The sequence below is a fragment of the Mauremys reevesii genome, linkage group 1 (genome assembly GCF_016161935.1).
Source record: "Mauremys reevesii isolate NIE-2019 linkage group 1, ASM1616193v1, whole genome shotgun sequence".
Taxonomy (NCBI): Eukaryota; Metazoa; Chordata; order Testudines; family Geoemydidae; genus Mauremys; species Mauremys reevesii.
In genome coordinates this window covers 229489550-229503435 of record NC_052623.1, presented here as the reverse complement: position 1 = coordinate 229503435, position 13886 = coordinate 229489550, and the positions used below count along the sequence as shown (strand labels likewise).

At 42.6% G+C, this 13886-nt stretch overlaps 1 protein-coding gene across 2 annotated transcripts in view; it reads left to right on the top strand.

Annotated features, from left to right (window-relative positions):
• VWF (von Willebrand factor) overlaps nt 1-13886 on the top strand; it is a 232140-nt gene that overhangs the window by 175262 nt on the left and 42992 nt on the right. For both annotated transcript variants that reach the window (XM_039539548.1, XM_039539538.1), the window contains 6 exons: nt 2265-2470; nt 8082-8184; nt 8299-8373; nt 8946-9050; nt 9526-9731; nt 10897-11046. In XM_039539548.1, the coding sequence (XP_039395482.1) occupies nt 2265-2470; nt 8082-8184; nt 8299-8373; nt 8946-9050; nt 9526-9731; nt 10897-11046 (845 nt within the window). The remainder of the gene's footprint in view (nt 1-2264; nt 2471-8081; nt 8185-8298; nt 8374-8945; nt 9051-9525; nt 9732-10896; nt 11047-13886) is intronic.

The following is a 13886-nucleotide window of genomic DNA, read 5'->3' as shown; positions in this document are numbered from 1 at the left end:
TACCAGTGAGAGTAATTAAGCATTGGAACCAAGGGTTGTGGTGAATTCTCCATCACTGGCAACTTTTAAATCAAGATTGGATTTTTTTTTAAAGATATACTGTAGTTCAAAAGCAATTACTTTGAGGAAGTTCTATGGCCAGTGTTATGCAGAAGGTCAGACTAGATGAATTACAGTCATCCCTTCTGGCTTTAGAATCTATTAATCTATTTTCTGTAGACACTTCCAGCAAATGCATTTCATATAAGCTTGTTCACTTCTTTTGTCAAGTGGTGCTGTCTCCTTCTTTGGTTACGATCAAAAACATTTTTTTTAAAATGGAGAGAGGGGAAACCATAGTTTCCTTAAACCCTTGCCCCTCCTGTCTGCATCACATATACCCAAACACTGAATTTATCATATCTTAAGGGGGAAAGTGTTTGTGGGAGCTTCTTGGAAGCACATCTGTGAGTCAAGGATTTGGTTTGCTGAATGAATAGAGAGGAGCTGCCTGAACCCAGCTGGCTTCTCAAATGCCAGCCAAAGAGGAGACGAGAGGAAAGGGAGGTGCTATGGTATATGAAGTTTGCAAGGGACTTCACTACTGCTATTGAATGAACATGGAAGGTGATCAGATACAATGAGCAGCAGCATAAAACCCTAAGATAGATGCATATAGATTTGTACAGAGAAGTCTTTGTAGGGCTGATCCAAAGCTCGCTGAAGTCAGTGGAAAAGCGTCCATTGACATTAACAACACCCTACTCTCTTATGAAAAGTGCCATAGGATCTTCAATATTGACAAGGGGCCAGAACCTTAATTTTATGTCTCATTTGAAAGTTGGCATCTTCAACAGCATGAACCTCTCAATGTAAGTTTTGGTCATTGGTTCAGAGAGGAGGGAATGTAGTTCTGAAACCCTCTCCATGAATAGGACTGGGATCCAAAGGACGCCAGTTTAGGGTTTGATTCTGAAATTCCAAAAGACGCTATCATTGGCCTTTCTTTAGTTTCTAGGGAATATTGCCTCATACCAAATCACCAAAGCTACTTCCTACAATGCCTGTCTCTCTCTTGGAGATCTCCTGATTGCACCGTGTAAATACTGCTACCTTAATAAATGTAATGGTGGTCCCAAATTCTACCTTGCCTTACACCCCTGGAAATAAATGGGCCAGATGCTCAGCTGGTGTAAATAAGCTTCTCTCCACTGAAGTCAATTGAGTTATTCCATTTTACACCAGTTGAGCATCTGGCCCAGTGGTTCTGCATGGGTTATAAATCAGGACAGAAGTTAGGCCAACAATTGTTTTACATATATTATAAGGCCAGACGGAGCCATTATAATCATAGAAATGTAGGGCTGGATGGGACCTCAGGAGGTTGTCTAGTCCAGTGCTTCTCAAAGCCAGTCTGCGGCTTGTTCAGGGAAAGCCCCTTGCGGTCCGAGCTGGTTTGTTTACCTGCCGCATCCGCAGATTTGGCCAATCGCAGCTCCCACTGGCCATGGTTCACCACTCCAGGCCAATGGGGGCTGCAGGAAGGGCGGCCAGCACATCCCTCGGCCCGCTCCTCTTCCCTCAGCCCCGTTGGCCTGGAGCGGCGAACCGCAGCCAGTGGAAGCTGCGATCGGCCAAATCTGTGGACGCGGCAGGTAAACAAACCAGCCCGGGGACTGACAGGGCTTTCCTTGAACAAGCGGCAGCCCAACTTTGAGAAGCACTGGTCTAGTCCATCCTCTTGTGCTGAGGCAGGATCAAGTAAATCTAGACCATCCCTGACAGGAGTTTGTCCAACCTGTTTTTAAAAACCTCCAATGATGGCAATTCCACCACCTACTAACCTATTACAACATTTAACTATCCTTATAGTTAGAAAGTTTTTCATAATATCTAACCTAAATCTCCTATGCTGCAGATTGAGTCAATTACTTCTTGGCCTGCTCTTGGTGGATGTGGAGAACAGTTGATCCTGTCTTCTTTATAACAGCCCTTAACATATTTGAAGACTGTTATCAGATCCCCACAGTCTTTGTTTCTTGAGACTAAACATACCCAGTTATTTTAACCTTTTCTAAACCCTTTATCAAACCCTGTGTCAAAGACATCCACGTTTTCTGTTTGCTTTACAAATCTATTTTGAAAAATGTTGACCACAATGGAGGCTATAATCAATATATCCTCAAAGGCAATCAAGTTGAAAAAGTGTTGGAGAAAACTATAAGTGAAATCATTGCTTTGAGTTTCGCATCTCTTCTGAAGTGTTCTCGCCTGTCTTCTTACAGCTATGAAATGCCCCAACTCTTTGATATATGATCACTGTCGAACAAGCTGCACAAAGCACTGTGAGAACAGCACCAGCATCAGTGTCTGCAAGGACTATCCCATAGAAGGCTGCTTCTGTCCACCCGGACAGGTGACTTTAAATAGTGATTGTGTTGATGAAGAAGTCTGCACAGAGTGCATCGCTGAAGATGGAACACACCATCAGGTAGCTGTCTAGTTACTGCTTATCTGCAGAGTTGTCAGGGTGTGTGTTTTGCCAAATGAATCTACATCTGATAAGTCTGTCTATTTTTCCCTTCAGACATTTTTTCAGTCTGCTTCCTCATGGCTGGCCGGCTGTCTACCCCATGCAGCTCCCACAGTGTGAAATTGACTAGGCTCAACATTAAATTCACAGCTGGGGCTGTTGAGGCCAGGAAATGCATGACAAATTTGTGTGGAAGAAGCAGGGGGGAAGATGAGGGGAGCGGGGAATGGCATAAATGGGTATTTACTAAGAGATCTATTTCTCTCCAGCAGGCTTTTACTAGTAAACACAAGTTTAAACATAAAAGTAGACTCCCGGGGTTCCTTATGCTGTGAGTATATCTTACTTCCATGGCAAGGCACTGGGAAGGTTTCCAAGGGCTAGTCTACACTTACAGTCATAAGTGCTGGAAATACGCTGATGGAAGAGCTTCTCCTGTTGGCATCGGCACTCCACCTCTCCAAAAGGCAGAAACTATGTCAATGGGAAAAGCCCTCCCATCAACATAGCACTGGCTACACCAGAGGTTATTAACCACATTGCTCAAAATCCATGCCCCTGAGCAACATAATTCCACCAACGTAAGTTGGTAGTGTGGACCAACCCTGGAACTTTTTCAGCAGTTAGCACAAGAGTGACAAGAGTAGCCTGGTCCAATTGCAGGCTGTAATGTCCCCTTCCACTCAAAAATGGACAGAAAAGGAATGTTTCCTTTAATAAATCCATGGGTTCTGTCCCACTGAAAATCTATTCTCTTCAGGTAAGTGCAGGACGGGACCTCTGGCAAGCATAGAAAGGGAGGTATTCCTTGTATAGTCTAAAAACCACACAAACTGGAGACCCATGATAACAGATGGCCCCTACCAGCAGTTCTTTGTCTGACACATGTAGTGCCTGTCCCTGTATGCTCTCTTCAGGTCCTTGCCCACCACTAGCTGCATTGTGAGCCGTTTTGGTACCATTTTCCACCTGGGGTCTGAGCACTGCTCCACCCTGGGAGAGGAGCAGAGTCCATGAAAGAGAAGTGAATGCTTCGCTGTTAACATGCGCAGCAATATGCCATGTGCTCTGAGGTGGATTGTCCTATGGCCATGCCACATATATAGCAGCTGCTCCCAAGCTCTATCCTTCCCCCTGGCTTACACAGAGACCCATAAAGTTGTTGTTTCCTGTGCATGTATCTGTGTGCATGCCCGGTTCCACTGTGCAGCACCGAGGAAGGGAGAAGTTTTGCTCCTTTTCATGCAGATTCTGGGAGTGGAGCATATAGCTCTATAGATATGGGCAAGACTCAGGAAGGTTCTGAGTCCATGTTCAGTTTTGATAAGCATATAAACTTTTAGATGCCATATCTGAATCTTCTCTAAAAGTCAATCAGACTTCTTAGATCTGCAACTCTGTCATGGGAATGTAACGAGGACAGGCTTTTCTTCTTGCAGTTCATGTCTGCTTCTGGTTTGAATTCATTTTGAGGTCTGGCTTGGTTCTTATTTTATGGACCATGCTTAGTGTAACAGACACACTCTTTTACAGGTTGGTGTGTGTGTGTGTGTGTGTGTGTGTTAGATGGATTTCCTGTTTTTCAGTCATAACAGTAAATTTGTGTTAATGGATATCCACTGGTAAAAAAATTAGACTAATATTTCAGCAATAATGCATGGTATAGACATTTACAGTTGATTAAAACAAAAGGAAGACCAGATGATCTGTGCATAAAATTTCTGGAAGAGCAATTGCTCTGTTAAAATTAAGAACTGTTTACATTAATTTTCATAATGACAAAATGTAAAACTGTAGAGCAAACTCTCAGGTGTTATGAATGATTCAGTAATGATGAAAGATACACTTGATTTATTAAAAAAAAACAACAAAAAAACAGGAGTACTTGTGGCACCTTAGAGACTAACACATTTATTTGAGCATAAGCTTTCATGGGCTAGAACCCACTTCATTGGATTCATAGAATGGAACATAGAAGAAGAGTATATATATACATACAGAGAAGATGCCATATATACTCTTCTTCTATGTTCCATTCTATGCATCCGATGAAGTGGGCTGTAGTGCACGAAAGCTTATGCTCAAATAAATGTGTTAGTCTCTAAGGTGCCACAAGTACTTCTGTTCCTTTTACAGATACAGACTAACACAGCTGCTACTCTGAAACTTGATTTATTAAAATAGGCACTACACAAACTACATTGTCAATGTAATATTCATACTGGTTGCCAGTCCACATCAGAAATTCTACTGATGTTAGCATATATTAACAGTTATATATGACCCTCAGGCTGCTTAATGTGGTACAAAAACCCTGCTTGTAACAAGCGTCGCCTGTTTATTAATATGGTTTATGCATTAGTGCCACCTGCTGGTATCGTGTAAGTATTACTGTAAGAATAGGTAATCCATTCATTCCAGCAATGACAATTCTTGTAGATTTGATAGTCACATATACAGAATTTATATTAAAGAATTAATTTAATGTCCATAATAGCCACATGAAGTTTTGAAATTATTTAGACAAAAGGGCAAAAGGCAAGCTCAAAATCAATGGCCAGATTTCTCAGAGGCATCTGCAGCTCCTATTAACTGCGTTAAGAGTCACGGGTGCACAGTACCTCTGAAAATTTGGCCATAATTTGTTTTTGATCAATCTGTATTTTAAATAGTGAAGCTGGATTTACCTGACCATTTAACAGACTGGTAAACACCAGTTGCTTAACACAGGTGACCTAATAACGATGGAGCAGAATACATTTTGATTCTGTCTCTGAAGAGAGAAAGCTGCCTTATAAATGGATTCTCTTGCACTGTGTACCATTGCTATCCTAAACCTTTTTGTTTAAACTCTAGACTGTGCACAGCTCCCACTGATCTCAAGGACTCTAGTGCTGTCACCACAGTATTTCTGTAAGGGAAGTATAGGACAGGTGCAGATTAAGGCACAAGCACTATAAGCCCATGCGTAGGGTCGTGGCTCCTCAGTCACATATTGTTGTCAGAATCTGTTTTCATTTACAATAAATGTTTCTAGAAAAACTTGAGTGTAACAGATGCAGTGATATCCGCCTGTGTCTGCAGAGAACCTGAAAGAGTAGCCTTAAAAGGTACAAAAAGTCACATGCATCTCATGGGGTGTTAACTCTGAAATCTTCTGCTTTGGGCAGCTCCATCAACACAATCCCAGCAGTGGGCTCTGTGTATGAAGGGCCCTTGTTACTGACACCCCAGCATGGCTCTGCTGCTGCGGTGTCCTCCAGCGACACCACACAGAGAGGGTCATCTGATCAGTTTATTGGAGGCTGAGACCTCCCTCTGGGAGAAACCCCAGCCCACCTGAAGGTAGAGTGTAGTAATACAGGAACAAGGGAGCCTTCTGTCTGTCCAAGGAGGAGTGGTGGAAGGTTTCCCTACCAGATCAGCAAACAGCTCTTATATGAGTGGCCTCTGTCACAATTTTTCCAAGGAAGGGTGGGACCATGGCAAAGGGGCGTGGCCATAGAGCAGAGCAGAGCTACAGGAAGTCCATATGTGAGGTGTGTCTAACAACTCAGCTTGCTTTAACCCAGCTCTTGGTTTACAGAGAGGCTCTTACTGATATGTTGAGGAAAAGCCTTTCCATAGCTCTGAGGATGAAAGTATTTGTGAGAGCAGATTTGTGATCATCTTATTGTGTCTTGAAATGTTCAAGTGCTTCAGTGTGTCACTGTTTGCTGGTGTTCAAAAGATACAAGAAATAACACGACATCCTCTTTAGTCCACCTGCAGAGAACTCTAATAATGTTATATTAAATGGTCGGATAATACAAATGCAGTGCTTCCAAATCCCTGGGATAATGCTGTTTATTGGCAACTTAACTATGCAAACTTTCCTCTACTGAGACAGATTCCCCACAGACTGACCACTCACTAGCCTCACTTCCTTTGTTTTATAGGCTGCTAGCTCTTTCTAGCAGTTTGCTTCAATGTGCTGCTGCTCTTGTTGTAGTCCCACTATTAACCTCCTCTTTTAATTCAGTCTAAAAGACCTTTTTGACTCATATAATGCTTATAGTACATACAGCATATCCGGGGCTAGGTGGTGGTCAGCAGGGCCGCCCAGAGGATTCTGGGGGCCTGGGTTCTTCGGCGGCGGGGCGCCCCCGCTTCGGCGGTAATTCGGCAGCGGGGGCTCCTTCCGCTCCGGGACCTGCCGCCGAAGTGCCCCGAAGACCTGTGGCGGGGGCTCCCCACCGCCGAATTACCACCGAAGCGGAACCCACCACCGAAGTGCAGCCGGGTCTTCGGCGGTAATTTGGCGGCGGGGGGCCCCCCGCCACCGGTCTTCGGGACACTTTGGCAGCGGGTCCCCAGAGCGGAAGGGCCCCCCGCTGCCAAATTACCGCTGAAGACCCAGCTGCACTCCGGCGGCGGGTCCCGCTTCAGCGGTAATTCAGCGGCGGGGGGTCCTTCCGCCCCAGAGTGGAAGGACCCCCCACCGGCGAAGACCGGGAACAAAGAAGCTCCGGGGGCCCAGGCCCCGCAAGAGTTTTCCGGGGCCCCCAGAGCGAGTGAAGGACCCCATTCCAGGGCCCCCGAAAAACTCTCGTGGGGGCCCCTGCGGGGCCGGGGCCTGGGGCAAATTGCCCCACTTGCCCCCCCCCCCGGGCAACCCTGGTGGTCAGCCTAGACATCACCCTTCTTCTTGCATTAGTAAGGATCACACCACACTTTTATCAAGAAAGTCCCTGAACATTTTTTTCTGGACAATATTTTCTCCTCCATGGTACTACACCCTAGGCTCTCATTCAAAGCATGATTTGATTATGCAAACATACTTAAATTATCCATAAAGCATCTCTCCACTACCTGCCTCCTCGCTTGAATGTTAAATGTAAACAGTTATTTTTACCTGTCTGTGAACTCAAGGACCAACATGTCCACTTTCCAACTTTTCCCTCTTGCCAATGATAGCCAGCACTGAGGGACAATCATGCACATTACTATCAATTTCTCTATGCATTGATTACCTTTAAGGAATATTGCAAAGGAATTACAGTATCTGATTTCGTATGAATTTAGCCTCTGTCCAGAGTCCAATGCAGTGGGAATTCTAATGTGTTATTCTGAAACATTCTCAGCTTAAAATAGGCTTTTGTTTCTTTATTTCTGATATGCTTAAATACTAATAATCTGAAAAGGCTGCTACTTCTATATACTTCCAACATATCGTTGTTTCTCTTATTACTCCAGTACATCCAGTCTTAGTGTGTATAATACCACCATTGTGCTGTATTATTTACAGTAGTTTGCAGTTGTACTCATGAAGTCTGAACATTATGCATGCATAAAATAATGGTCATTTCTCACCGTATTGATGCATTCTTTGCATCCCTTGCTAAAGCTCAGTATAACCTAATTTCTAAATTGTGTAGTTCTCTGGATTCTCGTAGTTATCAGAAGAAGCAAAACAGTCCCATATGTAGTCTTCTGGTTTTCCAGATTAGTTCATTTTCCCTCCAGCAGTTTTGCATACCAATGATCAGAAGGTTTCCTTTCTCTCTTACAACCTGTTATTTTTATGCAGCACACAGAAACATGGATTCCTTCCAACGAGCCCTGCAAGATCTGCATGTGTCTTGAGAACAGGATAATAAACTGCACTACCCAACCTTGCCCTACTGCCAAACGTAAACTGTTATTAAATCTCAATATATATATATATTCTTTCAAAAATTTCTACTTTGCTTATTTGTATCTAAGTGTGGTTTACAATTGTGTTTCTCCCTCCCCCCCCACTCTAGCTGCAGTTTGTGGTCCCTGTGAAGTTTCCAGACTACGCCAGGATTCCGATCAGTGTTGTCCAAAGTATGAGTGTGGTAGGTTGCAGATAACGGGGAGAGCTATAGTTTATAATGATGTCAAGGTCTCGATTTTTTTTTGTTTACTAGCTACTTTTCAAACTTACGATTGGCATTTTCTGTTAGATCAAGTATTGATTAAGATAGTCTTTTTCAAAGCATTTGAGGTCCATATTCACCTCTTTGTGGGGAAAAACCCACATGAGAACAAAAAACTTCATGAATCTCTACACAGTTTCCTTGTTTTGTGTGTGTGTGTCTGTGTGTACACGGAGGGGGGCAGGGGACAATTTGTCTCAGTGACTTTAGAATGGTTATTTCATTTTTTCAGTAGCTATTGTTTATCTAATCTACACAATCTACACTTGTGAAAAACAATGTTAGAACTTTAATGCACCTAAAACCAAACAGGAATTGTTCCCTAAATCGTTTCTAAAATTGGATTGTATCCTGCTGAACCATGCACTAATGCGTATTCTCTATTAGCAGAGAAGCAATGAAGTACATGGAAATCTTAAAATGAGGTATCTTTCTTGATGACTAACTAGCTAAGTACCAACTGATACACTGCCTCATTTTTTTTGTCTTAGTATGTGATTTAGTTACCTGTGATATGCCTGCTGTACCTGTTTGTGAAGATGGTCTTCAGCCTGTATTGACAAACCCTGGAGAATGTAAACCAGCTTACAGTTGTGGTAAAGTATCTTTTAAACATTAAACAATATTTGAGCAATGGGGTTGAACAAAGAAACAAATATAAGTGCCTGACTGTCTGGAAAACACCAATTTGGATCCAATAGGACCCGTAGCAATCTTGCAAACTGGAAACATGCCATTACTTTCTCTTTCTGAGAATGCACTATAAACTATAGAACAGAGCAATGTTAAGAGTTGCAGGGGCTCTGATCAAGAGCTTACTAACATTACAAATACTTTTTACTGCGTAATAAATGAGGGAAGGTGTTTCTGAAGGAATAAAAACATTGGTCCTGAACTTGCAATAGGATCTGCTAGTTGGGACTTCTACACCTGTGTGACTTATTGAAGTCAATTCCTAGTGGATCTCAGTGCCGTATCAGAGGCTTGCTTGTAAGAGAAACTACACTTGTGGTTTCTATTATATCATTCTGTAATGCCCTGTGCTCAGTGTGATACCTAATTATTTGATAGCTTGCAAGCAAGAGGAATGCAAGCTGGAGCGCATTCCTTCCTGCCCTCCACATCGAGAGCTGACTGTTAAGAAGACCCAGTGTTGTGATGAATATGAGTGCACCTGCAGCTGTACCAACTCCACAGTGAGCTGCCCAGCTGGGTATTTATCTACGTCTGTCACCAATGACTGTGGCTGCACAACTACTAACTGCATTCCAGACAAGGTGAGTGGAATGAACTGTCCGTCTTACAGAGGAAAATATCCTTCTTGCAAGGAGAGGCTGCTCCAAAGCAGTCAGCCCAGTTTTTCCATGGTAATGCCAAGTCTCCCAAAGCAATGCCGGACAAGTACATGAAGACTTTTAGTAATAAGACTGTACGCAAGCAAAGTGAACAATTGCACATCACTATGCATGTTACACTGTAATAATTTCTTGCAACATTAACAAAACTAAACTGTTTACAGTAACTCTGTGGTTTTCAGGATGAAAATGTAGCTAATCATGTAGCAGCTCTGAAGTCATTCTGGCAGCATGAATTTCAGAGATCATTCTGAAGTTTTTACTTTGCTTCTGTAATAGAAAAAGCTCATGGGTTATGTTCTGTACAGATGTTCCATTTCAGAATTTCACTCTTTACAAGCTTTCTTTTTGTTGCTATTCAAATATGCACACAATCTATTTGCCATATTAAACTGAAATACTTGTGACTACGTTAGATCTAAATGCTCATTAGAGCAGCTGCATTTTGACCATGCCTGATGCTTCCGGTCACTGATTTCACTGTAGTTCTTCACATGAGCCAAATTCATCCCTGAAGTAATGCCATTGACTCTAATAGAGTTACACCACAATAGAATTTGTCCCTAACTGTTTTTTTATTTGTATAGACTATTATGCTACACTAAGTATCTGGAGATAGTATGGCTTAATGGATAGAGCACTAGTTGAGACACAGGAGACCTGGGTTTTATTCACAGCTTTGCCACAGGCCTACTGGGTGACCTTGGGCACAACACTTCACAGATCTGTGTCTCAGTTTCCCCATCTGTGAAAAGGGGATAATGATACTAGGTTTTATTATTTTATTATCTCTGAATATTGTACCAAACTCTTCTTTCAGTTATACTGAGTCAAACCTTGGCTAACTCTACTGAATTGAGTCAAGCAGTCTCTGGTCCATTGGATTTCAGCAACTCTTTTGTTTTGGTAATAAACTAGCCACAACTTTTCAAGACTTGAGGCATTTCCACTGGGCCCAATACACCCTGTAAGAGTTATGGTAGATCTGGTAAATCCCAGAAGAGACAGGCAGACAGAAAGTCAGCCTTTCAGAGTGAATGGCATGTGCCCTTACATGTGTTCATTGATGCATTCACTGCACTGACAGGTTTGTGTGCATCACAATGTTGTCTACCCTGTTGGGAAATCCTGGGAAGAAGGCTGTACAGATTGCACCTGCACTGACATGGAAAATGCTGTCACAGGACTTCATATTGCAGAATGTCTTGAGAAAGCGTGCAGTACGATCTGCCCTCAGGTGAGTGACACTTAAAGGAAGGCATCAGAAAAAGACTGTGGGGGATAGCATGGCTGCAGAGGATCCGAGCAAGGGGGAAGCCAAAACCAAATTCACACAATAAGTATTTACTCTTCAGGAAGGTCTCAGAGAAGGAGCAGTTATAACAGCAGTTCAGACGGCCCTTATCTCAAGACTGGTTCAGAGTCCCCACACTTAGTCCATAAAGTCTCTGGGCCCAGTTAGGCTCTTTCTCTGGACCAGAGAGAGAGAGGCCACTGTCCATAGCAGCCTGCATGGCTTCTAATCCCCTCTCTCCTACTCAGCTTCCTGTTGCAGTTTAAATTGCCCACCTATTTACCTGCTTATCCCATGCTCCACTCAGCTCTCTTCAACAGCAGCACAGCTAGAAGATGTGGCATGCTGCCACCAGCCACCGTCAGTGCACTTTGACTCCTCTGGGGAGTTCAGACCTGTCTGGATTAGTTAAGACTGCTGTCAGACATATTTATGATCCTTCTTCTCTTCACGGCCTATACTCCACACAGGAAAGGGGAGCATACAGTTTACACCAGCAGTTCCGCTGCTCCATGGCCTGTTCCTCATTGTCTTTGTGCTCTGTAGGCTGAACAGAGTATGTGAGGTGAAGCTAACCTTGGCTATGTGGAACTGGAAAACACACTTCATAGTGCCCTCTCAAGCCATGGCTCTTCCCATTGGTTGGTCCCCTTCACACCACACAGCAGGACAAATTGGGGCTATTTGTTTTTCCTCAGTCATTCAGTAAAATGAAGTAGTTAGTGCTCTGCAAACCAATGCACACTAAAGCCTAGCAGCAGGAGTGTTCTATAATCTGAAACCTGTTTCTTAATCAACATTTATAACCAATTTTTACTCTGGCTTCAGCTTTCGACTTAAAAAGGCTGAATACTAGTTCCAGTTGGAAGACAAGGAAGCTAGAATGACTTTCTTTTTGCAGTTTACTAGTAGCAACAGGTGGTAACTGGGTTAGTTAAGAGACATTACAGCTGTGAAATGCCTTAAGATTCAACTTTGGATGAAGTCTTGCCAGGAGAACCCATGAATAGATCATATTGCCCATGGATCTCTGCACATCGGTTACACCAGTGAAGCTCTTTGTGGGTTGAAGGGAAGTACTGATTTGCTTAGTTCTGTTTTTTTAAATGTTGCTAATCAGGTGCATATTACAGTAACTCAGAAGTTATTCAAACAATTGACTGAACAGCATGTTTTCCTAAATTAGTTACACACACTTGTTGCTGATTAACATGCCCAGTTGGATTCATTATATCTGACTCAGCCACTGTTCCTCTGTGGGGACTACATGGAAGTGAATGCCAGAGGAAGGAAAAGCTCTTTGCAGCCTGCTTCCTACTATCCTTCCCTCCCCTTGCAACACAAACCACCTTTGTTAATAACAAGCAAGTTGATTAAAATGCAATGATGGTCAGAAAAGTGGCCAGGTCATCACAGTGATATCTACTCTTGTGCAACGGTTCTCCCACATCAAATCTGCTCAGTTACATTCAAAATATGGTTGTTAGTCATCTACACTACAAATACAGCTTACGATCTGAAAAACCAGCAGCATTCTTTTTACCCTTTGAATCAAAACGAGTCATAATGTGTCTGAAAATTCAAATGTTTGAGCAATGTTCAGTTGGCCACATTGTGCACATGTGCAGTAAAATTGTCCTGTTTATTGGTGGTGTATTTTTGCATTGATTTGTATATCTTAATGCCAACAGCACTGCAGTTGCCTTGTGAGTGAGTTAATATTGCTGTAGGTTCATTGAATTTCCTGACTAGTGTGTTTAAATTCTCATTTAAGCTTATATTAGCATAGGTTTTTGCACATTTTGCATGCATTGCATGCTTGGTTATGAAGACTTCAGTTATTCAAAATTCTGTGACCTAAAAATCAGCCCCATATTCTGAAGTCTATTTATTTAATTACAGCTGGGATTTTAGCCAAAAGGAATTAGGTGCCCAACTCCCATTGAATTTCAATGGGACTTAGGTACTTAACTCTTTTAGACTCCTTTGAAGATCTCAGCTGACATGCTGATCCAAATGTAGTGTCCACCAGTATGTTCAGAAAGTCAAGGTTGGATGGCATGTATGTCTATGTGGAAGTCATATTAATGTGATAAATCACCTTTATCTTTCACTACCTCAACTGCACTCTGGTCATTTATCCACCTCAAAACTTGAGCAGTTTTCAAATAGATGCCATTTTAAAAATACACTGCCACAAAAATCTTTCTTTCTTTCCTTAAGTCTGGACTTTCCTCCAAAATTACATTGGTCCAAGGCTCAGGATGGGCTCCAGTGTCTCAAAAACCATCAAGGGTAGAAGCAAGAGTGTTAAGCCACTGCAGGGGAGCCCCCTCATTCCTGATTGCATAAGGCATTTGTTTCTAGCCTAGTAGGTTCTGAAATATCTGACCTTAAAATATCAAACTGGCTTTTGGCTCATAGCCATAATGTTGTCAATAAACTGTTACTCTAATAAATCATTATTAATGCACAGCCGCAGGTTCTGTGCAAATCAACCCTAAGTATGAGCATGGTAATTGCTAAAAGGTTTAGCATTATTTCAGAGGGGACCGTGGCAGCTTTCTTTGGGAATCTGCCATTTCTTATGCTGTTTTAGTAAATTATCAGATATGGCAGGACCTGTGCTATTGCTGTCAGAACCTTCAAAGTGGAGAACTCTATTTCTTCTAAACTTATTACTGATTTGCATTGCCCCAGCCAAAATAATTTCCCACTTTGAACTGTCCACAAAGCTCTTTTAGATCAGATGCAATCACAGAGGAAGTTGTATTAGTGTTAGG